We start from the raw sequence: 27,067 nt of genomic DNA on the forward strand, positions 1-27,067 counted from the left end.
GGTGATTCTCCCAAAAAGGCATTTATGAAATTTCATAACCCTTGCACTAAAAAATTGCGGCCCACCAATAATTTCTGTTCAATCCCTTTGAGGGGGATTTCCAAATTATAGCAAGTCAGAAAGGAAGATTTGTACGTTAACGCATTGTGATTTGTTGTGGAGGGGTGGGGGTGGGGTGGTATTTGAAAAAATCTGAGAATCTTTTTTTTTTATTCTATCAAAGATCTTGACAAAAGATTCCATGAAATGTATGGAAGCTGGTCAAATTTTTTACAACATTAGCTTAAAATGCTACAAGAACATGTTCAGTGAACATCTTCAGTGGTTAACTGTTAAGACACTATTTTATACATATATATTTAGACTTTACCAAGATCTATACGCTTTAGCAACAATTGTACTGTCCTGGTTCCCTCTTCCATCATTAAAGCCCCAGTGCTGCTAACTTTTGATAATAATTTCACCATTTTTATTTTGAATATGAACCATAATTCCTTGTTCTTCTCCTCAAAGAATGTTGATATACACAGTATCCAGCTTGTCAACTCAGCCCCTATGGTTGTAAAGTGCATTGTTATTGTTGAAAACTGACTTCTGGTCCGGACTAGAATTCAAATGTAAACAATATTCATGCATTTTACACATATAGACGCTAAGTTGACAAGCTAAATAGTGGGTGTTTCAACATTCTTTGGGGAGTAGAATAAGAAGTTGCAATTGATTTATAAAATAAAAATAATGAAAAAAACCATCAAAAGTAAGCAGCACTGGGGCTTTAAGTCATGCTGTGTTGTAAGACTGGATGTTTCTCTATTGTCTATAATAAAACACACAAATGCTCTTACTTTGTTTTGAAGTTTTTTATTTCTATTTTTTTATAGTTTTTTTGACAAAAGAAAATTATAATCTATTAAATTTGACTTGGACTTTCTTTTTTTCCCATAATGCACTGGCATGGATCTGACGCAAATACAAGTATTGAATGACACATTCACTGCTGTAATTTGTAAAGCAAGCTAATACTATTATTTTCAAACATGGATGGCATGTTAATGTTTGAATTTAACATGTACTCTACATCAACTTGCCAAGTTGTGCTGGCATCAAATGTGTAACAAATGTTAGAGACTAGCCATGCTAAATTACCAGAACCCTTGTGAAAATATCTAGCACAAACTCCCACCATTTAATGAAATATACAATGGGGTAACTGGTATGGGCAAGGGTCATGACCTTTGTCTCACCATTTGCATTCTGGGACTCAGAATTAAGCTGAGTTTGAAACATAGTTATCATGGGTTTAATTTTGCTACACTACATGAAAAAAACTGAATGAAGTACGCACAGACCTAGATAAAGCAAAGCAGATGCCTTGAGATTTTAAAATTGATCAACTTGCTCTTTATAAAATGCCATTGATTCACATCAATGTTTTCTTATACTTTCTGTTTTGCTTCTCAATATCTGCAAGTTAACCTCATCAACAAAAAACAAGTCATCGTTGATGACACAGTCCCCACTTGTTAATGGGTGCTTTGATTACAGGTCCTCAGAGAGGATAGAGTCCTCTTCATTAGGTCTGTGATAAAAATACTTTTGAATAAATTCGCTTGATACATGTCTGAGTTGTAGTTCAGGAGATGAAAAAATCGTAATAAAATGGCCACATGGTGGCCATATTGGATCGAATCACAAAACAAATCAATGTGCATATGTATGACATAGGTCAATGTCCTTGTACCAACTTTGAATAAAATCTGTAGAAACATGCCTGAGTTATGGCTCTGTACATGAAACAATCGTAACAAAATGGCCGCATGGCGGCCATATTGGATCGTATCACAAAACAAATTGATGTGCATATGTATGACATAGGTCAATGTCCTTGTACCAATTTTGAATAAAATCTGTAGAAACATGCCTGAGTTATGACTCTGTACATGAAAAAATCGTAATAAAATGGCCGCCTGCTGGCGGCCATATTGGATCGTATCACAAAACAAATCAATGTGCATATGTATGACATAGGTCAATGTCCTTGTACCAATTTTGAATGAAATTGGTTGAGATATGCCTGAGTTATGGCTCTGTACATGAAACAATCGTAATAAAATGGCCGCCTGGCGGCCATATTGGATCGTATCACAAAACAAATTGATGTGCATAGCTATGACATTGGTCAATATCCTTGTACCAACTTTGAATAAAATCTGTAAAACATGCCTGAGTTATGGCTCTGTACATGAAAAAATCGTTATAAAATGGCCGCCTGGCGGCCATATTGGATCGTATCACAAAACAAATTGATGTGCATATGTATGACATAGGTCAATGTCCTTGTACCAATTTTGAATGAAATTGGTTGAGATATGCCTGAGTTATGGCTCTGTACATGAAAAAATCGTAACAAAATGGCCGCTCGGCGGCCATATTGGATTGTATCACAAAAAGAATCGACGTGCATATCTATGACACTGGTCAATGTCCTTGTACCAACTTTGAATAAAATCAGTTGAAACATGCCTGAATTATGGCTCTGTACATGAAAAAATCGTAATAAAATGGCCGCCTGGCAGCCATATTGGATCGTATCACAAAACAAATCGACGTGCATCTGTATGACATATGAAGTAATCCTTGTACCAAGTTTGAATGAAATCGCTTCAGGCATCTCTGAGATATCTGCGTGAACGGACGGACGCACGGACGGACGGACGCACGCACGCACGCACGGACGCACGCACACACGCACGGACATGACCAAACCTATAAGTCCCCCCGGACGGTGTCCGTGGGGACTAACAAAAGCAAAGAAAGTATGAGGATGTAATCACAAATATATTTTTCATACAATATTTAGAAAGAGCTGTTTTGATAAAAGTAGAATTGATCATTTCTCATTTGATAAAACGGAAGTGACTAAAAGTTTTCAAATGTTAAAAATGAACTGTGACTCGGGAAACAGAAAATATACAATATATCACAATACAGACTTTTAAATACTTGGTTAGGTCACTAATATAAATATGTTGCATAAACAGACAGTATGTATAAAAATCACTAGAAATACTAATAGTATAAAAGTATGTAACAAGGAACACAAAGATATGATGAATCCTATATTAAAGCACCATGATTGTAATCTTTGACTTTTGAAATTTTCCATTCGACACAGAATATCTTTCCTCATAGTACAGCTTTATACATATCCTTTTTCTTGCAAGGGAGTAAAGCGTACTGGATTCAGAATAAAATAATTTGTTCTACATCAACCTATTTAGATTTTTTCAATAACACATATGATATGAAGGATAAGAAAGGAGAAAAAAAAATAATACGTGATGGAAGGCTACTTGCTGATTCGTTGACCTTGTACACCATGTGACCAAGCAAGTTTCAAACTAAACTAATAAGGCTTCTCTCTAGTTCACCAGATCTCTATCACCTGATTGATTACAATGTAAAATAATTATCAGACAAAATAGAAATATGTTTGATTGACACCCATGGTGATGACATGATTGTATCTGTGTAAACAGACTCATCTACATAGTTAACATCCCTTGGTAATGCTACTGTTTGGTTCAACTCCACTGTTGTCAATGGTATAGCTGGACCTAGTCACTGGGCACTGTAGAGTATAGGGGTTGTAGCTAAACATGGAATGATGGAAATGCTATTCCTTGAAAAGTTTGTGTTCTTCATAAAGTGAAAACTATGGGTGTTTTTTGACAGTGAGTTGTCTGACATACAGCCTGTCATAGTTTGCATCTCCAACATTTAATAATAAACCTGCAACGATGACATCATCAAAGAGCTGATTTCAACTAAAATGAGTGAAATAAGATTGGCAATTCTGATAATATGTTAATTTTACTTTCAAAACAGGTGATCTAAGCCTTTATCAAAACGTCATAAATAGCTACAAAATGTATGTTAAAAAGGATAAAATATATGTAACAATCACCATGGCTGATACGTAGGGCAAGGCAGATACCAATCTCATCTGTACTACTAGAGTCAGCCAATGTGACTTTTTTAAATACTGTTGAAAAATGCAGAGAGTCAGTTTATGTAGTAGTTTTACGGGTTATGAAGTGAACTCAGATACCCTGAGATATGTGTAGAAGACATATCAAACAACAAAGGTATTCAGTACTTTGTGTAATTCAGTGTAGGGGATTGATTGGACTTAACAATGGTCTCCCAATCACAACCCTGCAAGGCTCTGTCAATAATAATGGTCACTAGTGGTCAAACTAACTCTTTGGCCAAAATGTTGCATTACTTCACATACATCCTATCACTGCATATCTTTCTCATCTAACAATCCACAGAGACAGTAATGACCAGTTACCCTTTCCATCACAAACAGCATGCTTTCAGCAAATCACCAATCTTGTTGGTACATGAACCAATGTGAGGCTGGTGAGCCTGCTACTAGTTTGCATTTCAAAATGTGAGTAGTCTGGGTGTAATAACTGATATTACCATATCAAGGGACAGTCAGATAAAGAAGCAGGCAGAGACAGTATTTTTCCAAATAATGCAATATATCAGCAGGAGAGAAAGTCTATTTTGTTTGTTGTCCTTATTAGTAACACAGAGTTGTCATTTTTTTCTATGGAGTCTGGTAGGCCAGTGTTGGTATGCCATGTAGTGCCAGGAACAAGTAATAATAATGAGATGGTCGAGGTCTCTGCTATAAATAAACACCCCTGTGCTTTTATGCTAGCTTCAATTCTTTCCATAAAAGATAACATGTGCAGGATCACACACTCACTTTAAATGCAGGACATAAGTAATATTTCACATATTAATTTTTCAATTAGCACATATGATCAAAAAGATTGAAAAATTATGCCATAAAGCTTCCTGTCTTGGACCATGACTTCGATTACTGTCCTACAACTTGAGAGGTGATGCAATGGTGAGTTGAGGTATTCGACCAGTATATGCGTGAGAAGAAACACAAAGGACTGAAACCTTAGTTGAATGACACTAACCCTTTCATAACCTCAAATTGACTTAATCTCCAATTGTTCTCAGTGCTGTCATGGATCATTGACAGTGCTATCATGGATCACTAACATCATTGGCATTGATCACTGAAATCACTGGCACTGATCACTGATAGTAGTATCTTTGGATAATTGACAGTGATGTAACTGATCACTGGCAGCGATGTCATTGACTACTGACAGTAATGTCACTGACAGTGATGTCATTGATCACAGACAGCGATGTAATTGGATCACTGACAATGGACAAATGGGCTGAAAGGGTTAAATAATACCAATAGGATGACGCCATGAAAACTAACTTATGGTGGATTTTCAATCTTTTGCTGTCGGTAGCATCCTTCTGGAAGTGCATCATTAATATCCCGGACATTTTGCACTGCCTTCCGGAGTTCTTCAAGGGCATCTTCATATTCCTTGATCCACATATCCTGCTGACCCTTAGCTTCTCTCAATTCATCAAGTTTTCCATCGATATCAGCACCTTGAAGAGTGGCATTGGCATCCACAAAATCTTGTTCCAACTCTGCAAGTTTATCTAAATCCAATGGATCCAAGTTTGCTGTAATTAAATCATTTCAATTGTTAATGAACAAATATCTTTGCAGTGAATTTCTAGGACAGAAAGGGAAACAACAATTGCTGGATACCAACAGTTTGTACTCGACAACTGTTACACTGCCATATTTTTCTGAGTATAAACCTCTGCTCGTGTACAAACCCTCACTTCTTTGAACATATTTTTTTAAAATGTTGTAAATCCACATATAAGCCACTGCCCTAGGTTTTAGCTCACACATGGAATTCACATATCAACGATAGTATGATTGGAACAACTGAGTATGTGAAAAGTTATGGCCTATTGACCATCCATGGGTTTAAAAGATGACTTCCCTGGGCTATGTTTCAAGGTGATTTCATGACAATAATGGCAGTAATGCTGATATATAGTCAGCATGTTTTTTGCCTTGTACAATCTCCACTTGACATTAAACCATATCCTACTAGGCCTGTAACTTCCCATCAGCCAGGTCAGTAAAAAGTGGTATTTAGCAAAAACCTACATCTTTGTATCTACTTGCCACGGTACATTACTGCAAGTTTAATCAGTAAAATTTGTGTTCATAGTATCTATGTAGTTCTAAATAGTTTTGCGTTGCCAAAGTGGGGGACTGCGCTTGGCGGAATATGGACATATGACATCAACATTGTAGAGAGAATTTTCCTCTATTGTCAATGTTTTTTTATAGTACATAATGAATACTCAGAAATAGCTGGTATATGAAAAACCTGTCAGATTATGCAGATGACATTTTAATGAATGGGACCAAGATGAAACTACTTCTGTGAGGACAGGTTGCCCTGGTTACAGCAGTGCCAATGACTAAATGATTCATGGTATGAAATATAAAAACATTATAATTGTCCACTGACCAAGTTCATCCAGAAGTTCATCAACATCTTGCAAAGCTTGATCAACTGCCTTAGAAGCACCATCTGCATCTCTTGAAGCTTCATTGGCTTTCATCAATGCCTGTAATCAAAACGACCAGAGTCTAGTCATTACTGACAATATGTGAAAATACCACAAATGTTTCAGAGAGAAAGTATATAAATTTTACTTTTTACTACACTTAGAAAGCTTTGCAATTAGAACATTCTGACAGTGATAGCGTTAGTTCCATTAATTATTTTAAAGAGGTTGTTATGTTTGACCATCTATCAAAGCTATCTGACAGGGTTAGAGATGGAAGTCCAATACTTACCTCTGAAGCTAGCTCAGCATCATCAATTGCTTGTCTAGCTAAACCATCTAATTCTTCCTGTGTCTGATCAACATCCATCATCAACTGTTTAGCCTCATCACTGAGACCCTGAGCATCAGTTAAGGTATTCTCTGCATCGTCTTTCACCTGACCTGCTCCCTGTGAATGGATAACATGTTATAAGAGATTGGTTATTCACTTGTTTGGGTGATATGCCACTTTTGGCTTGGCCTAATCACATATACACTGACATAATGGTACCTACTTGAAATGCAAAATTCACAATTCCTTGGAATTATGCAATTTCAAGATATCTACTCACAACAGAAAAGCCATAGATACTTCTTACTTAAATCTATTCTGCCTTGAACTTAATACTTAAGAACAAGATTACAATATGGAGATATTTTCATCAGTCTTAACCAACAACATAACTTTGCGATCATAGGTCATTTGAATGGCCTAGAATATATAATGGCTATGATGCAGGCCCTGGAATCTGAATAGACAGGGTAAGACACTACAGTCTTTGATCATACACATTTCAGGTAGACAGAAACATTTATCTTGTCATTTAAATATATCATCCTACTGGGTAATAATTTAAGGGAATAAAGACCATTGGCCTGACATGGATGTATGTTTATGAGTTCCAAAACCATAATATGAAGCTTTGATGAACTCCAAACACTAATATTATTTCTACTACATCCTTCACTGTGATAAAACCTTAACAGTTTATGAATTAGCCTTTCCTCACACCGTACAAAACACGAACACATGTGGATCAAAAATCAATGGGACATTTTACTTCACAGATAGCAGTTCTCCGATTGAACAAAGAACATTATTTCATTGCTGCAGTTTTAGAGAGAGGATGTTATAACACTGTACAAACCAATTTCAATTAAAACATGAACACAAGTGTTATCAACAAATTACAAACTACAACAGATGAATTGACAAAAGGCAACATCTTAGTACATTTGGAGAAGTTTGGAATGTACAAAAGTGAATGATCATGATGAGATACTAGCAACATTGTGGCAACCACTGCAGTAACCTGTTACATTTGATTCACAATGCAAGCATACCAGGGACTATTCTGGAACAAATCCGTTATCATTTGACTCAGATACACAGTACTTACATCAGATGCATCTTTAGCTATGTCTTCAGCCTCTGTAGCAATATCTCTGGCATCAATAGCATCTGTTTCAGCGCCCTCTATGGCTTCATTGGCCTCATCTGCAGTATCTGTTGCCTCTTCGATGATTCTCTCAATCTCTGGGATGTCTGTCAGAGCATCCTCTGCAGCACCCTTGCTATTTTCAACCAGTTGATTAAAACCTGCAACATAGACACATCTGGATTTCAATGTCTCTGCTTTAAAAACTCTGAAAAAATTTTCCCATCACAGTGAAAGCTGCTGTTGCAAAGAAAGCTACAAGCCTGATCAAAGAGAACTCTTCCTTTCAAGAAGAGGGATTTCATATTTAAACCTTTAGGATGAAAAGAGTGAAATGAAATAATACAATTTGTATTTTACATTGGACACAATCAAAAAACGTGACTGAATAAATTAAAGACAACTATATATTGTAACTTGTCATTCCTTGAGAATATTTCTACTTCTTTGCCTTGTGTTCACTAGAGGTGCAATTCATATAATTATGTGATCATTTAATTACTGTTTTTTTTGTTTTATACTGCAAGATTTATTTTATTATTATGTAAATCCTTTATGCACTTTACCTGTGTGTTGTGATAAATGGTTGATGTATGGATTAAATGATATTGAAATTGTCTTCATTGGAACGAATCACAAAACTGACAAGGTCCGTCATAAATGAAAGTATATACTAGATAATTAAATGCCAAAATAAAATTAACCAGCCTCATAAAATAATATCACTCATGCAGGCTTGTGCTGACCATATAGTTTGATATGATATATTAATTTTAAAAAGACAGATTATAAATCAATCAATGCTTGGAGGTGTGGGGTGAATGGCAGAGAGATTTCATCATTGATCCATACATAAGTAGTATGTGTCAACAGGACTGAGTTTACTTTCTTAGTTTTCATGTTTGAATAGCAACTGTGAGTGGAACTGCAATGCCAAAATCAAGATTTTTGTTGAAACAAGCAGCAAAGAAGACCAGAAATATTTACATATTATGGCTGCCATTATCTTGGCATGCACTATTGTTGTTTTGGAAATGTTTACATCATATTGATGACAAAGTAAATCAAAGTCTAGGTGAACTGTCTCTTTGAATATAAAATTTCATCCTATCACCATGCTTGAAGAGCATCAGTGTTTCTTCATAGACTAACCTTTCAGTGTTTCTAACATCTCCTTAGCTTCTCTGAGAGTTTTGTCTCCCTGATTGATGGCAGCTTCAGCAATGGCTTCAGCATAGTTCACCCTGGCTAGCAGCAGATCAGCAGCCTGTAGATATGTACAGATACATCATGTAAGTTGGATGTTTACAAGACTTGTACACAGACACTGATGCAACACTCACCGTCAGAATACACAGTTTGATAATGTGCTTTCATTTGCTTTGCAGAGCATACCTACCATTGGTAGGTAACTTGTGCAGCCTGGGCTATTGTACAAAGTGGTATACAGCAAGTTTACTTTCACTAATGGAATTGTTCTATATGGTGAAAGTGCTACAGTTTTTGCATATTTTTAACAAATCCTGATATATTCTGATTAACCATTGTTTTAAGACGGGGCATTCAAATTACCAAGGCATAAAAGTTCAGGGATTCTTTCTTTAGTAGCATTATTTGTCAATCAAAGCACACACCTGCTGGGCTTCACGGCCCTCATCAAGCAAATCACCAGCTTCTTCTGAATTTTCTTGGACTTCTTCAAGTAGGTCTCTGTTTTCTTGGATTAACTTCTCAGCCAATGCTTTGATTCTCTTGGCCTGCAAGTCAAAACAAGATTTCTTTCATTATATTGTACTGCTCAAGCAAATTGTTCAACCTTATATTTAATTGGGTCAGAGACCACTACTTTTGCATAGATTCATAAAACCTCTGTGACACAACATCAACAACTCTTTGAATCTCATTAAATTTTCATAAAATCATCAGTCCTTTGATTAATGCATTCAACAACGTCAACTCAACTTCAGCAGAGTGTTCATTGGTTTTTGACATATGTTGTCCACAGCATTGCAATATGCACACTGATGTTTCCATTTGTGCCAAAAAGCAAGGATTATCCAACACACCATTGTACAACTTAAAGGTAGGTGCCACTGACAAGTGTCTTTACCTCATCCATAATGTCACTAGCATTTCCTTTCAGAGGTTCAACATCGATTACTGGAAGTGGTGAGTTTGCATCAGCTAAAATAGCAGTGGCTTCATCAAGCAGATCAATGGCCTTTTCTTGTGCAGCCTGGGCTAGCATCATGGCTTGCTTTGCCAATGCTTCAGCTTCGGAAAACCTTTACATGATTGATTGATTGATTGATTGATTGAGAGAGAGAGAGAGAGAGAGAGAGAGAGAGAGAGAGAGAGAATATCATATTGAGTGGTCAGTGTTGGTAAATTAAGTCATTATAAGCACAACATTTTCAGGTCTCTACAATCGATTTTTAAACCCATTAACCCTTTGAGAGCCGTAATTTTTCCCACCAAAATTTTAATGCAACATTTTACCACTGTTTATGAATTTTCCCATAAATGTTTTGATAATTTTGAACAAAATGGACATCACATTTCATTGGCTACAGTTTTTTATCAAAATTTTGGCAAAAATCTGAAAAAAATAGTGACAACATCACTGTTCGCTCCCATATAGTTATCAAAACAAGTCAACAATTGTATGAAACATGGACATACATATACAGACAGACTGACATACATAGACTGGCACAGAGTGATGACATTGGCCCCAAGTGTGCCTTGGCCCGTGGAGAGTGATAAAGATATAACAAACAGCTGAATGTAATGATAAAATAGTTAAGTATAGGCCTATACAGGCACTGAGAGTGAATATGTTACAGCAATTTGATTAGTTTCTTTTCCTTTTCTACTTCTGTGATAATATTAAGACAATCAATCTGTAAGGCAGTCTATGTATTGGCAAATATGTTATCTTTTACAAGCACACAGTAAACTGTTCTTGATTTTTCATTTACAATATTTGACATAGACTAAAATACATAACATGCAACCAATGTTTACACTTTGCCCATACACCAGATACATGGAGAAATTTCAACATACAATCATCAACTCAGAAACCCTACAGGAAAAAGTAAACATTGTTTTCTTCCAGAAAAGCTGGTACATCCACATCTGAAACAACTTACAAACTTAACCAATTTCACAAGGATGATGACACAAGAGATAAAGTTAAACTGTGGTGAACTTGACTATTCCTTTCAAATCCTTACCTAACTTGACATCTTAAACTAAAATACACTGCATGGTTAATTGTGCACAAAAATGCATCGGGGTGGACCATTTGATAAGGGATGGTGTCTGGAAGATCGATGAGGTACATTATCTTTTTTATCCGATCCATTGTACATTCTTTTTCCCCACTCTCCCACCTTTTCTTTTTGTCAAACCTGCTCTGGCTGAATTTTTTATTGGCATTTGTTTGGAATTTTTTCAAAATCTGCCAGGATTTTTTTACCGCATTTCAACACCAAATACAGTTTACCATATCAAATGCTTACTAAATCACCACATTATATACTCTTAGTTCCAGTAGGTATAAAATTACCAAAAAAAATCTTAAAAATACAAAATGAAAGATATCCCAGTAAAACTGAAAGTTTCGCAAAGTTGCCCAAAAAATTCAAAATTCTGGATTTCAACTTAATTTCAATACCGTATATCTTATTAACAAAAACCCTAAAGACCGGTTTACTAAATATCAAAGCAATCAGACTGGTAAATTTTGAGAAACAAATTTTTTGACCAAAAATGAGAAAAATTGCCCCCCAAAATACAAAATTGCAGATTTCATCCTAATTTTAAATATATCTAATTAACATAAACCCTAGGAACCTGTACACTAGATATCAAAGCTACCAGATCAGAAGTTTTAGGAGAAAAATTTTTTGACCAAAAAAGGCAAAAATTGCCCCCAAAATAAAAAAAAATTGCCAGTTTCAACATACCTTCAATACATTATATTGAGATTAATCTTAGATAACTGTATACCAAATACATGTATCAAAGCTATCAAATCAGCAGTTTTTGGATTAAAAATTTTTATCAAAAATTGGGAAAATTGCCCCAAAATTACAAATATGACAATATCAATACAATTTGTACAAGCATGACTGAGGTCATTCTGAGGAACATGAATGATAAGTTTCATAGCAATCAGACGAGCGATGTCAGAGAACAAGATTTTTTGACTATAAAAAACGGAAAAAATGCCCTAAAAATACAAACATGCAAATTTCATCCCATTTTTGCACACATAATTTAGAATACCTAAAGAAATCTGCATACCAAGTTTCAACCAAATCTGACCAATGCCTACTGAGTTTTAGGCATTTGCAGGTTTTTTCCTTTTTTTCCCCTCATTTGCATATTTTTGGCACTGACATGTTCATTTGAACAAATTCACATCTCCACCCCTAGGTGCACCTGTACACCAAATACTAAGACAGTAGGTGCTACGGTTTAGGAGTTTTTGATGTGGACGGACTAACAGACATACATACATACTAACATACACACAGACGCCATTTTGCCACCTTATACGAATACCTCCCATTTGCATATATACATATGCATATATGGGAGCGTAAAATTGACTGAGGTATGTTTTGTATTATTAAAAGGTGACATAAATTGACTTTGGCGCTCAAAGGGTGAAGTAAATTGTTACATGCATGATATCCGGACACTCTAACAAAGGTGATCATTTGCTTCCATACAAAATTATTCCCTAACACATTTCACGGCAACCAAAGTGTACAACATACAAAACACTTTGTCATCTTCCAACCCTTTCCCCAATTTAAAATGTGCAATTGTTGGGCCTCATATATTGATATTGTGAGAATAACTTACTTGTCTTCTAGATCTTTAATTCTGTCAGAAACACCACCTTGATCACCTAAAGCATCTTGAGCAAGTTTCAATGCTTCTTTTGATGTGTTCAATGCCTCATCAGAGATTCCTTCAATCTCTGCAGCTTCAGCAGTTTGCCTATTTCATGAAAAAATGTGAGAGAAAACTTTTCCATTAATTTACTGAACTTAATGCCCTGGTTAGGTAGTTCTGCTGGTGGTGGGCATTGTACCCATTGCAAGACTATCTGAAGATAGTTCAGTGATATGTTCATTGCTGTGATTGCACTTGTGTGTGACATATGACAGTGAGTATGTACGTGTGAGTACTTTACATTACAGCGTATGTTAGGGTTGTTGCAGTTAGAAAACTGCAACAATGTAGCTTGGTTATTGAACTACTCTGTTTAGAGGTGGGGATTTAGCTGATAGGTTTCAATCACTGACGTCTTCCCTAAGTAAAAAGATACGGCTGACTCGCAGCGTGTTTGCAAGGTTATATCTGATTGGTCGATTGTCACTATTCACAGCAACTTAGGGAGTTTATTTGTATTATTTAATTGTAACGGTAAGATTCTGCCAACCAATTGGATAACAGCTTCAAATCGCTGCAAGTCGCCCCAAAAGATACCATAGGCTGTGAGTTTCAAATTGGACTGAATTGAATTGTGAACCTACTGAATTTTCAACTTCTGACTTCTGTCTTAATTTATGGTATCAACTGTTCACAATATTTCCAAGTCATATGATTATACTACCAACATATATCTGATTGCCTGAAACATCTGATCCAGACTGACAGATATTGCTATCATGTGGCTTGGCAGAGATGTTGCCTCTGAGACAGCTAAAATGCAACGCCATGTTGAAATGATATCACAGCTAGTATGTTGTAGAATGGATCAAGGAGTGCATACTTCTCTGCCTCCTCTTCAGCTTTCTTAGCAAGGGCAGCCATTTCTTCAGCTTGGTCTCCAAGATCTGAAGCAGCTTCTTCAGCTTCCTTCAAGGCGTCTTGACCTTTGTCTTCGACATGGTCATATGCATCATCCAACAGATCTTGTGCTCTCTTTATAGCTTCCTCTGCATCTCCAATGTCTGAATAAAATCATTTTTGGAAATACATGAATAAGAGTGAAAGTGCTGGTCAGTAGATCCTTGGTAAAATTTAGTAGGTATTGCCAATCTTGCTGCTATCAACAATTTGATCTTCAGTTGTTAAACTGATGAAGCCCTAAAAATCACTATGAGAATAAGCAATCTCTGATGTCATCATAATAATCACTGATTGTTATGATCAATGAGACCATTACAGTGACATCAATACCTCTGTAGTTTAACCCTTTCACCACCATGGTTTTACCCAAACGCATTGTTATCAATCGTGATCTTGGACCTGTTTACAGGGAATTGGGGGTGACCAGGTTAAGCTTGCGTAAGTGGATGAGGATTTTGGAATCTTGAAGAAAGATTTATTGGTGTGTTGTTTTTTTTTTGGCTACTGACTAAATGTGGAAGAATACAATGCAAAGTGGAGTAAGCAGTCAGTTACCCTGTAGTCACTATGCTGTATTTTGCAAATACTGTACATGAGTAAACATTACAGACAAAATCATAGCAACTTGACACCAAGTACTGCTATCTCAAACAGTCAAGCGCACAATAATGAAATTAAAATTCTCTAAATTAAAGATATACACCAGTTGATAATTACAAAATAATAACAATCTGTCAATGAAAAAAAAGAAGCAACAAAAAAATTATTGAATTTGTAGGTTTAATATCAGATCAGTCACTAGAAAATGAAATGAAATTGTGAAGGGACAAGTTATACTGACAGTCCTACATTGACATCTGATCACACTATCATAAGACTTACCATCTTTGCCGTCATCAATAGAATTTGATGCATCATCAACATTGTTACTAATCTGCTCCAGCTGATCCTTCAACCCATCAATGCTATCTCTGATGTCATTCAAATGATCCAACAATGCAGACTCATTTCCTACAACCAAATAAAAATAAACCATTTACCAGATTCGTTCAGGCACATGTCAAATAAAAGTTAAAGTGCATCCCTACCTAAACTGTCAGGTTCCTCGGTCAAAATTATCATTAATGAACTGATAATTAATAAACTGATTCATCAGATAGCTCAGCATTTTCAAATCAAGTATAGAATGCTATTAGGCCAAAAAAAAATTGATTTGTTTCTGGTCAGCACGCGCATCACTTCAAAATGTGCACGCAACTCTATTTTTTCCTGTTTTTCATTTGCCCCTATGGAAAAAAGGGGAAAATGTACCAAATTCCACCGAAAATAAAAAAAATTGAAAAAAAAATTCGCGTCACCACATAATTTTTGCCACATGTCAATGACCAGAAACAAACCTATTATTTTTTTTGGCCTTACAGGGAGAAGTCATGTATTTGTGATGGATATTAAGGTGACCCAGTCTCACGTTGAAAATCAAGTCATTTTCTGTAAGTTGTACGGCATTTATTGACAGGAGTGTTTGACATCACCTCAATAATGGCATTTGAAAACCTTTACAGAATACTGTGTTTTCAAAGGAATTTTTGAGTGGGTCCTGCATAATTTTTCACAAAAAGTTTAAAGGTTTACAGTCAGGTTTAGTGGTGTTGATTTCCTTCCAAATGGTTAAGTTGTATTCAGTGATGTGTTGTATATTATCGTAGTTCCATCTCATTTACCTTGGATCAATGGATTTGTTCACTCATTGATACTGTAGTATGTGAAGTCAGTGATGACAGATTCTCTAAAATGAAAACTTAATTCTGTGAATGGCAACATCTGAAGTGAAAGGTCATCCAAGGTCACTCAGTCTTACCTGCTGCCATCATGGCATCATGTAGCAAATCATTGATGGTGTCGTTGACCTCTTTCATTCTCTTTTCAAATTGTTCATCATTGATAGCCTCTGGATTGCTGCCAATGTTGTCAATCAAGTCTCTCAGTTCCTTCAACTTTTTCCTATGTTCATCGACTGCATCTTGCACCAAGTCATAGCATGCTGGACAAGCTGTGATGATACAGATGACACACAGTGTAAAAACAAAGCATATATTTGGAAATCTTCACCAACTAGTAATGTCATTGTCATGATCTGAACATAATCCATAATTTTTTTATTTCCTGGTATAAGTTACATTGAATGGCACAGATTACATTGAGCTCCATAGATCACAACACTAAATGAGTTACACTAAGCAGTGTTCTTGCTAAGGTTGGGAACATTGATAAATGATTTAGGAACCCTGGTAACATTTCTGCTGTCCCCTAATCAGATCTCATTGATACACCAAGGGGAACCCTGGTAAAAGGACTGGGGAACCTGTGTAACATTTTGAACTTATTGATCAACCAGCATTTGACAATAGTGAACACAATGTATATCACTACATGATTACATTGTGACAATAAAAAACACTCTATGTACATCACTACATCATTACATTGTGACAATACAAAACACGTCATGTACCTCACTACATCATCACGTTGTGACAAGACTCTTGATTGGTTGGACATATACTTACGGATACATCCTAAGGCTAAGTTGTATTTATTTTCTTCACACATGTCACACTTGATTCCAATGACACCAGGTTTACAAAGACACTCTCCATCTGCATTACATTGCAGACTTAATGACCCTTGTGGATCACAGTTGCAAGCTGGTGAGGAGAGATACACAAACAAGCAAACATTAGATGGAAAACTGCCAAGCCCTTGAATATAAAAGGATTAATACACGAATGTTTTCACAATGGAGGTAGTGAAACCTGACAATGTTTACTTATTTTATTGCTTCAATTCATGTACTTTACTTCCTTCCATATTGTTTAGCACGCCATTTGGATTATGACTTCTTCAATCACAAAGAAATTGGCTCAGAGTTTTGCATTCTCTTACAAGATCCAATACTCTTCATTTAATCAAAGTAATATTGATAATTACATTTCCAACACAAGATTCTAACCACTCCAGTATATGCATGTTTTTGAGTTTATAAAGAAGATAAGAATTTGTTCATTTTGAGATGAGATAACCTGTGAAAGAGGAGATATCAGCTATTTACCTGTACATCCAGTTTCTGAAAAGCCATAATAATTTGGAAGACATTCATCACATTTTTCACCAGTGACACCTGGTTGACAAATACAGTGTCCATTGCTGACTTCACATTCTCCATTCAATGAACCAATGAAATTACAGTTGCACTCAGTACATCCATTGCCGCTATCCAGGTTCCAATACCCAGGTTCACACTCAGTGCAGTTACGACCAATGACAAATGGTTGGCAGTCACATTGGCCACTCACTGGATGACATTCTATACCTCGGGAGCCTTCAGTGTGACATTCACACGCTGAAAATGTAATCACAACATTGACACTCTTATTATGCTACAAGACATGTATTAGGGTTTCAATAGGATGTGGACATGCTGTCATCTTTTGTACATGTTATCACAGATTACAATATTGTTTGTTTGTAAAATACGATCTTCAATTTATGCAAAAATAAACAACACCAGAAAATATGTCTGAAAACAAACAAACAAAAAACAAACAAACACAAACAAAACCTCAGACTCAATTTGAAAGGCAAAATTTCAACATCCTCAATCTTAATAGAAATAACTTAATTGGAATGTTCTGCCAAATTCAGATGGTGGGTCAGATTTTGGTTATTTGAATTACTTGATGTCACCTGACATAATTCCTGTGCTCTTCCACATTTACAATACCATGTTTCCTTCTCTACACAACTGCAGATACATGTATTTTACAATATTTAGGAAGTAATAATGTTTTAATAAAGAGAAATCTGGAGTATTGTAGTGGAGTAATCATATGATGGTTTCACGTTGTTTATTTGTAGTGACACATACACCAGACAGGTTTTATCCTGTTACCATTCTCTGTTTTCTAGTTCTGTACTCACCTTTACACTGTCCCTTTGGTTCTGCAAGAGCATCACCATAGAAACCAGGTAAACATTCTTGGCAATTATATCCTCCTGTATTAAAGATACATTTCAAACATTCTCCAGTTGTACTGAAATGAAATCAATGTAAATTCAGATAAGTTGACAGATTAGAAGAATCAAACTGTATTAAACTGAAATATTACACAGCGCTGACTAGTTTTATATAAACATTAAAAAAAACCAATTGTATATTTGTAGACTAGAGTACTTGTATCTGATCATTAAGATTGATTTGCACTGTGAATAGTCATTCCCCTTTCACATGTTACGACTACCATACAAAAACTCTCTGTAAAATCTTGAACACTGAGGAAAGCTTCTACATTAATTGTAGAATTTCCATTGCATTTCAAAATCATTTCCCTTACCACTGTCATCATTAACCCTTTGAGTGCTGTAATTTTTCCCACCAAAATTTAGTGCAACATTTTACCATTTATTATGAATTTTTCTGTAATTTTTTTGATAATTTTGAACAAAATAGACGTCACATTTCATTGGCTAAAGTTTTTCATCAAAATTTTGGCAAAAATGGGAAAGAAATTGACTGGGGTATATTTTGTAAAGGCCACAAAAATTGACTTTGGCGCTCAAAGGGTTAACTGAATCAAACTCAATACGTCTGAAAAGTTTCTAAACTTTTCTTAACCACTTTAGTAAGTGACTGTGACTATATCATGTGTGTCCAAACTAACCTATTGCAATTACCCACGGCATTTGGATCTGTATTACCATTACAAAGACATGCCTGGCATGGCCTTGGGGGACCATAAAGACCTTGTGGATCACCATAGAAACCATCTGAACACAACTCACAACGTGAACCTGAAAATATAATAAGGGCAATGAAAGACTATAGTCTACATTATGAAGAAAGAAAGTTCTGTAAAATATACTACACATAGGGACTACACCTTTACTGGCTCACAGCCCGTACACACTACATCATCACCAATCTCAATACAATCCTGGGACTATACTCACCTGAATGGCCTGGCTCACAGTCCGTACACACGACATCATCACCAATCTCAATGCAAGCTCTCTGACCAGGACAGGGACATGGCTTACAATCATCTGGAGTACCATCCTGGGCATTTCCATAGAAACCAACTTTGCATCTTTCACAGTTATCTCCTTCCGTGTTGTGTTCACACAAACAAGCACCTGACAACAAAGACAATTGTAATCTATAAAGATCACGTCATCTATGAAACTGGACTCTGATGATGGTCTTTGATCAATGTTGTTCATATTTGAGCAAAACTATTTCAACCTGTGCTGTGTGCATTGAAATATGAATCTCTGTATGGGTTATAACTTTTCACAGAGTTTGCAACTATACATGTATGTCACAAATGACACGTTACACTCCTACCACCCCTTGTGTTATGTATAGCAGTCAACCTATGCCATGAGGACAACATCGATTGGAATTGGGATTTGTAGTAAGATGTATATTTTGAAGACATACCTGTGTTGACATCACATGCTGATGAATGACCATTGCACTCACACGGGATACAACGACTGTATTCACCAATGTCCGGATTTTCACGTCTAAAACCAGGTGCACAGGATTCACAGAACTGGCCAGCATAGCCCTCTGGACACTGACATAACTCCACCGAATCCACTTGATTTTCACCTCCCACAGATCTTGTTGCAGTCACTAGTTTGACGTCATCAAGGAATCCAACACCTGTAAATAAGGAGAATTTCTAACATTTATACTGAGATACTGAGATAATGCGTTATATTGAGAGCATTACACATTACATCTACTGATAGAATGGCAAGTGAATGTAATCCTTTGAAAATAGACGTCAACGATGCTTACTTTGTCAACACTGCATTTCCAAGACGGATGCTTTGAGTTTCAGTACGATCAAAGAGGTTAACTGCACTTGAGAAAAGGAACTGAGCATCCGTCATGAATATGATCAAAATTTACGGCTACTGGTGCTTGTATGTATTCTCTTGACACATTGTATTTTAAAATATTTCTTTGCACTCTGGAATATATACAACTCATGAATGATAATCTGATACAAGGGTCAACATTACTGGAAGACATGACTGACCTTGGTCTTGGTAGGAGCCTCTGATCTTGACTGATGTTACATCTGCTAATAATCTCTGGAAAGTATAGGCACTGAGTGATGGACTCCAACCATACGATGGATGCTCATGAAGTCTGAAAATAAACAATACAAAATATTCAAATCTTGTACATGTCACTGAAACCAGCCTGCTTATTGCAAATCTGGGACTGATTGACAAATTGACAACTGAGAATACTTCTCATTCATTACAACATTATGATTTAATCGCCTAGGTTATCATAGGCAAGGGTGGTTAGTATCCAAAACAGAAATGAACTGATTAACGCTTGTGAAAATCTTGATACATATGTTCAATTAATTCACATCAATGTGCTATGTTTACAGATTCATTTATCTAATGTGTTTGCATTGAAATTTAGCAATGGCTTGGTACACAATACATCAGATGCTTAGTTTAAAGGGGCAGTCCCTAATCCCTGGTTCTTGCATTAGTTCTTGTTGACATTGAGTATTTACATGTTGTTAGTCCTTTGTTTTCCATTGAAATTTTCATCAAGATCGTCGCTTTGCTTTTAGATAAAACTGATAAATAACCTGTACCTTTAAATGAGCACTGCTTTATAAACCATTGATTGTTTTAAGACTTACTTGAAGACATATTCCTGGATAACAGTATTTGGCTGTGGATTTCCCTGAGCTGTCAATGGTGCTGAGATAGTGAATCCACTACCTTCAATGATGATATCCTGAGATGACAGACGAATTTCATCATCATTGCCAACTCGGAATGAAAAGGACAGTTCCTGTCCATAGCTGAATTTCTGGTCACCGAGGAAATCATCTGGAACGCCAAGAAAAAATATTCTTTTTTAATCTGAATGGTATATTAAAGCTCCAGTTTTTTATGACGCCTTCCCAATATGGTAAAATTAAACAACTGTACATCTGTTTACTTTTCTAACCATAACGTTACACTTTGAGCTCTCCCGTCCTGAATTTGATATAATGGAATTAAAATTCCTGTCATCATTCCCCTTATTATCTGTTTCAAAAGACACCCGAGTAAATTTGGCCAATCAGAGAAAGAAGTGCCAGAAGTAGCAGGTGAGTCATTGTTATTGTTGTCTTGAAGACAGTTTATCCAACAACGAATTCTTAAAGTTAACCAGTGACCCCTCTTAGTTTATGTTTAAGCCAAAGCTTTTTTACAATTTCTTGGTATAGCTTTCTGCTGAAATGATTATATTACTGCTGATGATATCAACATGACATCACAACAGGTTCAATAATCAGTATCATTCAAGGTCAATAATTTACCAGGTCTAAGAAACAAATAGTTGTGGTACAAGGTGTCCAGAATGGGTAAGTGTACCCTGCAAGCTTGTTACTGCCATAAAGATTGACCCAAAGTGACAGATTTAGTAAAATTCTGCAATGCCACCAAATTACTCTTGTGAGTTAAAGCCAGAAATGCTGTCACTCATTATCTGAGAAACAGATGCCATTATGTTTACAATGATCAAACTAATCCATTTCCTGAAATCCCTGTCTCATTAGCTTTTCGCATATGTAGTATGTTTCAATTTCACTTTATGGAAAAGGGTAACAGTTGTTTACAAAGTTTCAATTTGAGTGACTGTTTTCTCAGAATACATGCAAAAGGAAAAATAATTACTGATGTGTGCATACTCCTAAACACAATGAAATACAAATCTGTGCATGGCTTTGAATAGGAAGTGTTACCATAGCAACAGTCTCACCTGGAGCAACAAAGAAGTATGGGTAAATATCTGGCGCCTGCAAACCTATGGCTCCTGTAAATATGGTCCAACTGATGGGAACTTCTTCCCCTCTACTGCCCTCTCCAGTCCATCCAGAATTACCTGAAATTAGGAGCAATTCAAAAATTGTGTCAGAGAAGTAAAGGAGCAATGCTTACACTGGGTTTTAGCTGGTTATGCACACATGAGTTTCAGTTTTGAGAGAATGATGAGAATGACTTGGGAAAAGATTAAAACATCTTAGTGTCTGGGATGTGATAAGTCAAGACATGATAATATACAGATATGAAAGGGTGAAAATGTGTGATCATTTGAAGAGTAGGGGGAGTAAAGTGGAAGAGAGGATAAATGATGTAATAAGGCATTGGATTGGATTGGATGGATGAGAGGGGTAAGGATCTTGGGGGATAAACAAACACAGATAGAGAGGACGGAAGACCAAAAATATGTAGAAACACCTTGGCAATTTAAAACTGGCTGGAGAAACACGCTACAAGTTCAAGGGTTGGCTAGAGCATCTAAGATAAAAATGGAATTTCCATACAAACCTCTGTCAAATTGATGTTCAATGGCATCTTCAACAAAACCTGAAGCTGATGTACAGATTGAAGCATGACCAAAGCAGAAACATGCCGTACAACCTAAACTGTCATCAGCTTGCAGATTGAAATGACCGGGTTTACATCTGAAGAGAGAAAAAAAAGAAAATACTAAATGTCAAAAACTTTTCCTGCTATATCGTATCTTATACTGTGCTTCTTTTCTGAAAGTTAGAGGGGAAGGCAGTGTTTGAACTAAAGTAAATGTATGTGGATGATTTAAATGATGTGGTGATAGGCTAGATTACTAGCAAGAAAAAGTACCTCCTCTTTTTGACTTGACTACAGCAGTTGACGCACCCTCAAAATTTGATGTGTTCTGAGACAAATTAAATTACTGTTTTTTCATGTTCTTTGTGTGTCAAAATAAAAATGAAATATCATCTTAAGAACCATTAATTCTAATCATCATGATGTTTGACCTAATCCGAGTCAAGCCTTCTCTAAAATTTCATGTCTGTTTCCTAAAGTACTTGAACATTGATTACCATGTATCTATGGTTAAATACAACAGATTATCTTATCAATTTCTTCATCTCTTAGCATGTATCTATGGTTAAATACAACAGACTATCTCATCAATTTCTTCATCTCTTAGCATGTAGCTATTGTTAAATACAACAGATTATCTCATCAATTTCTTCATTTTCTTCTGTTTCTTTGAAAGGCTGCATGTATTGGTATGTTTGGTTGACTATTTTTCCAGTGTACTTCAAGACACTGATCACTGTAATTTGACAGTCAAATAGGACAATGAGTATGAAGTCCACAATTTCCTCTGAGTGTCATCTTCTGCTCTACATGACACGGCATTATAAACTTTGATAATGACAATGATACTCACCTATCACAGTTGATTCCTTCTACATTTTCTTTACATGCACAGACACCATTGTCAGACTCACATGTTGGATCATTGTTTATACTGCCAGCCTCAAGGCAAGCACAGGGTCTAAAAACAAATAGATCAACATTCTATCATGTTTGCAAGTGTCTTTTTTACCTGTACATGGATGAGCTGGATATTCTGGAAGAATATTGTCATCTGAAAGGACTGCAAATGTTAAACAATGGTGATTCTCAAAAAATCCTGCCATGCACTTGGCTATCTTTGTTGGTGACGATTGTTACCCAGATTAAGTTACATCATTGTAATTTGATTTCATAATGACTGTTGTATTTTTGCAGTGGCTGTTAAAGTATATATAAGTCATTTGTGTTGTGCATAAACTATCGTCTGTGGTACATTGCTGAGAGGCAATATAGAAAGTGACTTGATACAATATGTTCACAAAAATAACACATTTTTCTTCGAATAAATATTCTTACAATCCTACACTAACCAGTCACACAATGTGATTCTCTGTACTTTCTTATACACAGTGGATGTTATCTATAGTTTTAACCTTATTGGATGAAGTCTGCTCAGATGAGATCACGCAAACACCAAGCCACAACAAAGACAGCTCAAACAAATCACAGCTCTGTACAACTGTTTGGATATTGATAATTGATCGCATCCATCAAATGTCTTGCTTTCTTGTAGCTGTATTGCAGTAACTTCACGAAATATTTCATCTTCCTCTTCTAATATCTACATTGTAAAAGGGAAATACTCTTAGCACTTTTGATCCAAAAGAAACAACTAAGATCTTACCTGCATCCAGTCACTGAAAAGTCATAGAAATCTTCCTTACATCGGTCACATTTCTGACCTGTGACTCCAGGCTTACAGATGCATGTACCTGTCACGTCACACTGTGTTGTCTGTGAACCTGACAAACAAATGTAAATGACATGTTTATAACAGACCATCATTATGAAGAGTTGAAAATCAAGAGAGAAATACATGTCATACTGATCAACATCAAGTTTGTTGCTGTTATATTTCAAGTTGCATTTGATGTACTACTGACAATGTTATTAAAATTCAACTCTTATATCAAGTTTACTACCATACATAGTAAATATTGTAAAATTACACCATTCTATCACAGATATGACAAGGACATAAAAGGATAAAATTAATCATAACCAAAGATGAACTGAATAAGCTCTATAGATACACACTCCACTACAGCGTATATTTCCTACCTGTTTTGTTACAATAACATGGCTGGCAGAAAGCTGTAGGGTCAGTTCTGTAGAAATCATTTCTGCAGCGTTCACAGTTTGGTCCATCAGTGTTCAACCTACAGTCTTCACAGTGACCACCATTGCCTGTCCTATCATACAGCTCTTGATCAAAATAGCATCTGTCTGAAAGTCCATTGCAGTCACAAGCTGTTGGCAAAGAGAGAGTCCTGTTATAAGATATTACATTGGCAGATACCTTTCATTAATTACTGTAATGTGAAGATCTCGGCAAGTGATCCTGTGATATCATATCATTTTGATCATTATCATAAATCCTTGCTACTCTTTTCAATATTGAAAAGTTTTCATTCACAAGTACTCAATAATAAAACATTACTACATATGAGAGTCTTGATTTCAAAATAGCGCCAATGGCACTTGATCACAACTGGCACATTGTGAAACTACTCATAATTAATGAGGTACAATATGTGGCATCATGCGGTGTCCCATCATACCATATATGAAGGGTGTAGCACTTGTGGTTACTGAGTTATGGACAAATATGTATATTTCAGGTCCAATGTCACTGAGGTCATGTGACATTTTGTCAAAAAATTGAATTGCTAAGTCATCCCTCTATACCAAAAATCAAACCTCTAGCTCTATTGGCTCGCTCAAAATTAGATATGCACATATTAATGAGGTACAATATGGGCATGGCGTCATAAGGTGTCCCATCATACCATATATGAAGGGTGTAGCACTTGTGGTTACTGAGTTACGGACAAATATATATATTTGAGGTCAAAGGTCACCTAGGTCACTTGACATTTTGTCAAAATATTTGATATATCTGCCTGAACGGAGGGACATGACCCAATCTATAAGGCCCCTGGACTTCATCCGTGGGGACTAAAACTGTGTCACTGAATCCTTTTTGCAATATGAATATGATGAGAAACTAAATTTTTATTTTACTTGGCCTTATACATGGGATTCTATGGACAGCTGACTTATACATGGTAGTCTATGGTGGTGTAAACTAAAAAGTCCTCTAACATGGCCAAATTTGATGGCATTGTGAAACAAATCGACGTGCATCTGTATGGGGTAGGGTACTATCCTTGTGCAAAGTTTGAAAGAAATTGACCAGGGCATGTCTGAGATATCTGAGATATCTGCGTGAACGGACGGACGGACGCATGCATGCACACACGGACATGACCAAACCCATAAGTCCCCCCGGACGGTGTCCGTAGAGACTGATTAGACAGACCACGAAGTCAATGAGCAACATATAGCTGAAAGACTATTTTTCACATTGCGATTTTAAGCCCATTTTTATGAGAAAAGGGACATGTATATGTATATGGAGCAATAAGCAGAAGACATATTTGTAAATTGTTTGTTAAGTGACAATCATATATGCATCTCTTGAAATTTTGTGGTTATAAGGTATAACAGTAGTGTAAGAATAATTAGGTTAGAATAAGAGACCGTTCAGTTTTTAACGGCCCGGGGGGGGGGCAAAATCCAGGGGGGTTCATCATAATTTTGGAATCCGCGAAGGGGGGGGGGGTCATCACTTTTTTACTGTTCAGTAAAGTATATTTCGTGCAATGGCCATGATCAACCCTCTTTTACCAGCGGGCCACCTTTGGTTGCCCACTAGAATGAAGTTGACTTTATGTAATGGCCCATGACCTTCTTAACTGGCGGGCTAATAAAGTTTACTTTTTTTTAGTCTATGGAAATGAAGTTAAAAATTGCCTTACAGTTGTCCTAAGTAACAGACGTTTGCATGGATGTGGCTGAGAAGTTTGTGCACTGGCATCTCTGCTACACGAATAAAGTGCGCCGCGTACCGGAGTTCAAATCCACCGTGCGGGTAAATTTGACATATGGTTTTGGTTATTTTTCAGCGGGGGGTGGGGGGGGTCATCAATTTTTATCGTCTGACAAAGGGGGGTTCATCATTTTTTCGCACAAAATGCAGGGGGGTCTATATTTTTTGAACACCGGCGACAAGATTTTGCCGCCCCCCCCCCCCCCCCCCCGGCCGTAAAAACTGAACGGTCCCTAAGTTAGTAAACCTAAGTTGACAGTAATTAAGATTACAAAATTATACACTAAGCTGAGGAAATCTGAATGAAATAAATATTGAAAAGTAGCAAGTCATGGTCATCTTTTGTCTAATACCTTATGTAAGTTCATGAACTTTACATAAATCTTGCTATAAATTTGTTGCTAATGGGCAATAACTGTGTTCAGATCATTTGAGAGCAATCCATCCATGACAGGTTTAAATTGTAATATACTTCTATTTAAGGAGAGAAACTTCTCAAATAATTTTTTTCCCTGTAATTTCCTGTGAGAACACATGGACAGATGCTCAGGACTCTATGCTGGTGCTACCTTGATAACTAACCTACAACTTGTAACGGCATTGTCTAACCTGTTCACCCCAATTTCCTGTAGACAGGTCCACACACCATTGATAACAATGGGTTTGGGCCATACCATGGTAGTGAAAGACTGCAACATGTGAGGTCGTGGATACTTAATCTCAGGAATGTCAAAGTCTGTATATTGACTCAAGGATGTTTACTTAACAAATGCCTAGGGTCATCTCAAAAGTGAGAATCTAAACTATGAAATATGTTTTT

General features: G+C 36.3%; 1 protein-coding gene across 1 annotated transcript in view; it reads right to left on the reverse strand.

Moving 5' to 3' along the window:
- Positions 1–845: 845 nt before the first annotated feature.
- Positions 846–27,067, reverse strand: part of LOC139114732 (laminin subunit gamma-1-like) — a 69,088-nt gene continuing 42,866 nt past the window's right edge. Inside the window, exons 5-28 of the mRNA XM_070676607.1 lie at positions 24,417–24,605; positions 23,980–24,097; positions 23,167–23,274; positions 22,272–22,408; positions 21,703–21,825; positions 20,591–20,783; positions 19,961–20,073; positions 19,351–19,578; positions 18,861–19,043; positions 18,572–18,701; positions 17,832–17,944; positions 16,963–17,253; positions 16,421–16,558; positions 15,712–15,903; positions 14,736–14,864; positions 13,774–13,954; positions 12,858–12,995; positions 10,087–10,261; positions 9,611–9,733; positions 9,129–9,243; positions 7,938–8,137; positions 6,788–6,946; positions 6,456–6,555; positions 846–5,583 (exon numbers count right to left, since the gene is read on the reverse strand). Of these exons, the coding sequence (XP_070532708.1) occupies positions 5,324–5,583; positions 6,456–6,555; positions 6,788–6,946; positions 7,938–8,137; positions 9,129–9,243; positions 9,611–9,733; positions 10,087–10,261; positions 12,858–12,995; positions 13,774–13,954; positions 14,736–14,864; positions 15,712–15,903; positions 16,421–16,558; positions 16,963–17,253; positions 17,832–17,944; positions 18,572–18,701; positions 18,861–19,043; positions 19,351–19,578; positions 19,961–20,073; positions 20,591–20,783; positions 21,703–21,825; positions 22,272–22,408; positions 23,167–23,274; positions 23,980–24,097; positions 24,417–24,605 (3,836 nt within the window). The 3' untranslated portion in view covers positions 846–5,323. The remainder of the gene's footprint in view (positions 5,584–6,455; positions 6,556–6,787; positions 6,947–7,937; positions 8,138–9,128; positions 9,244–9,610; positions 9,734–10,086; positions 10,262–12,857; positions 12,996–13,773; positions 13,955–14,735; positions 14,865–15,711; positions 15,904–16,420; positions 16,559–16,962; positions 17,254–17,831; positions 17,945–18,571; positions 18,702–18,860; positions 19,044–19,350; positions 19,579–19,960; positions 20,074–20,590; positions 20,784–21,702; positions 21,826–22,271; positions 22,409–23,166; positions 23,275–23,979; positions 24,098–24,416; positions 24,606–27,067) is intronic.

The sequence above is a fragment of the Ptychodera flava genome, chromosome 16 (assembly GCF_041260155.1).
Source record: "Ptychodera flava strain L36383 chromosome 16, AS_Pfla_20210202, whole genome shotgun sequence".
NCBI lineage: Eukaryota > Metazoa > Hemichordata > Enteropneusta > Ptychoderidae > Ptychodera > Ptychodera flava.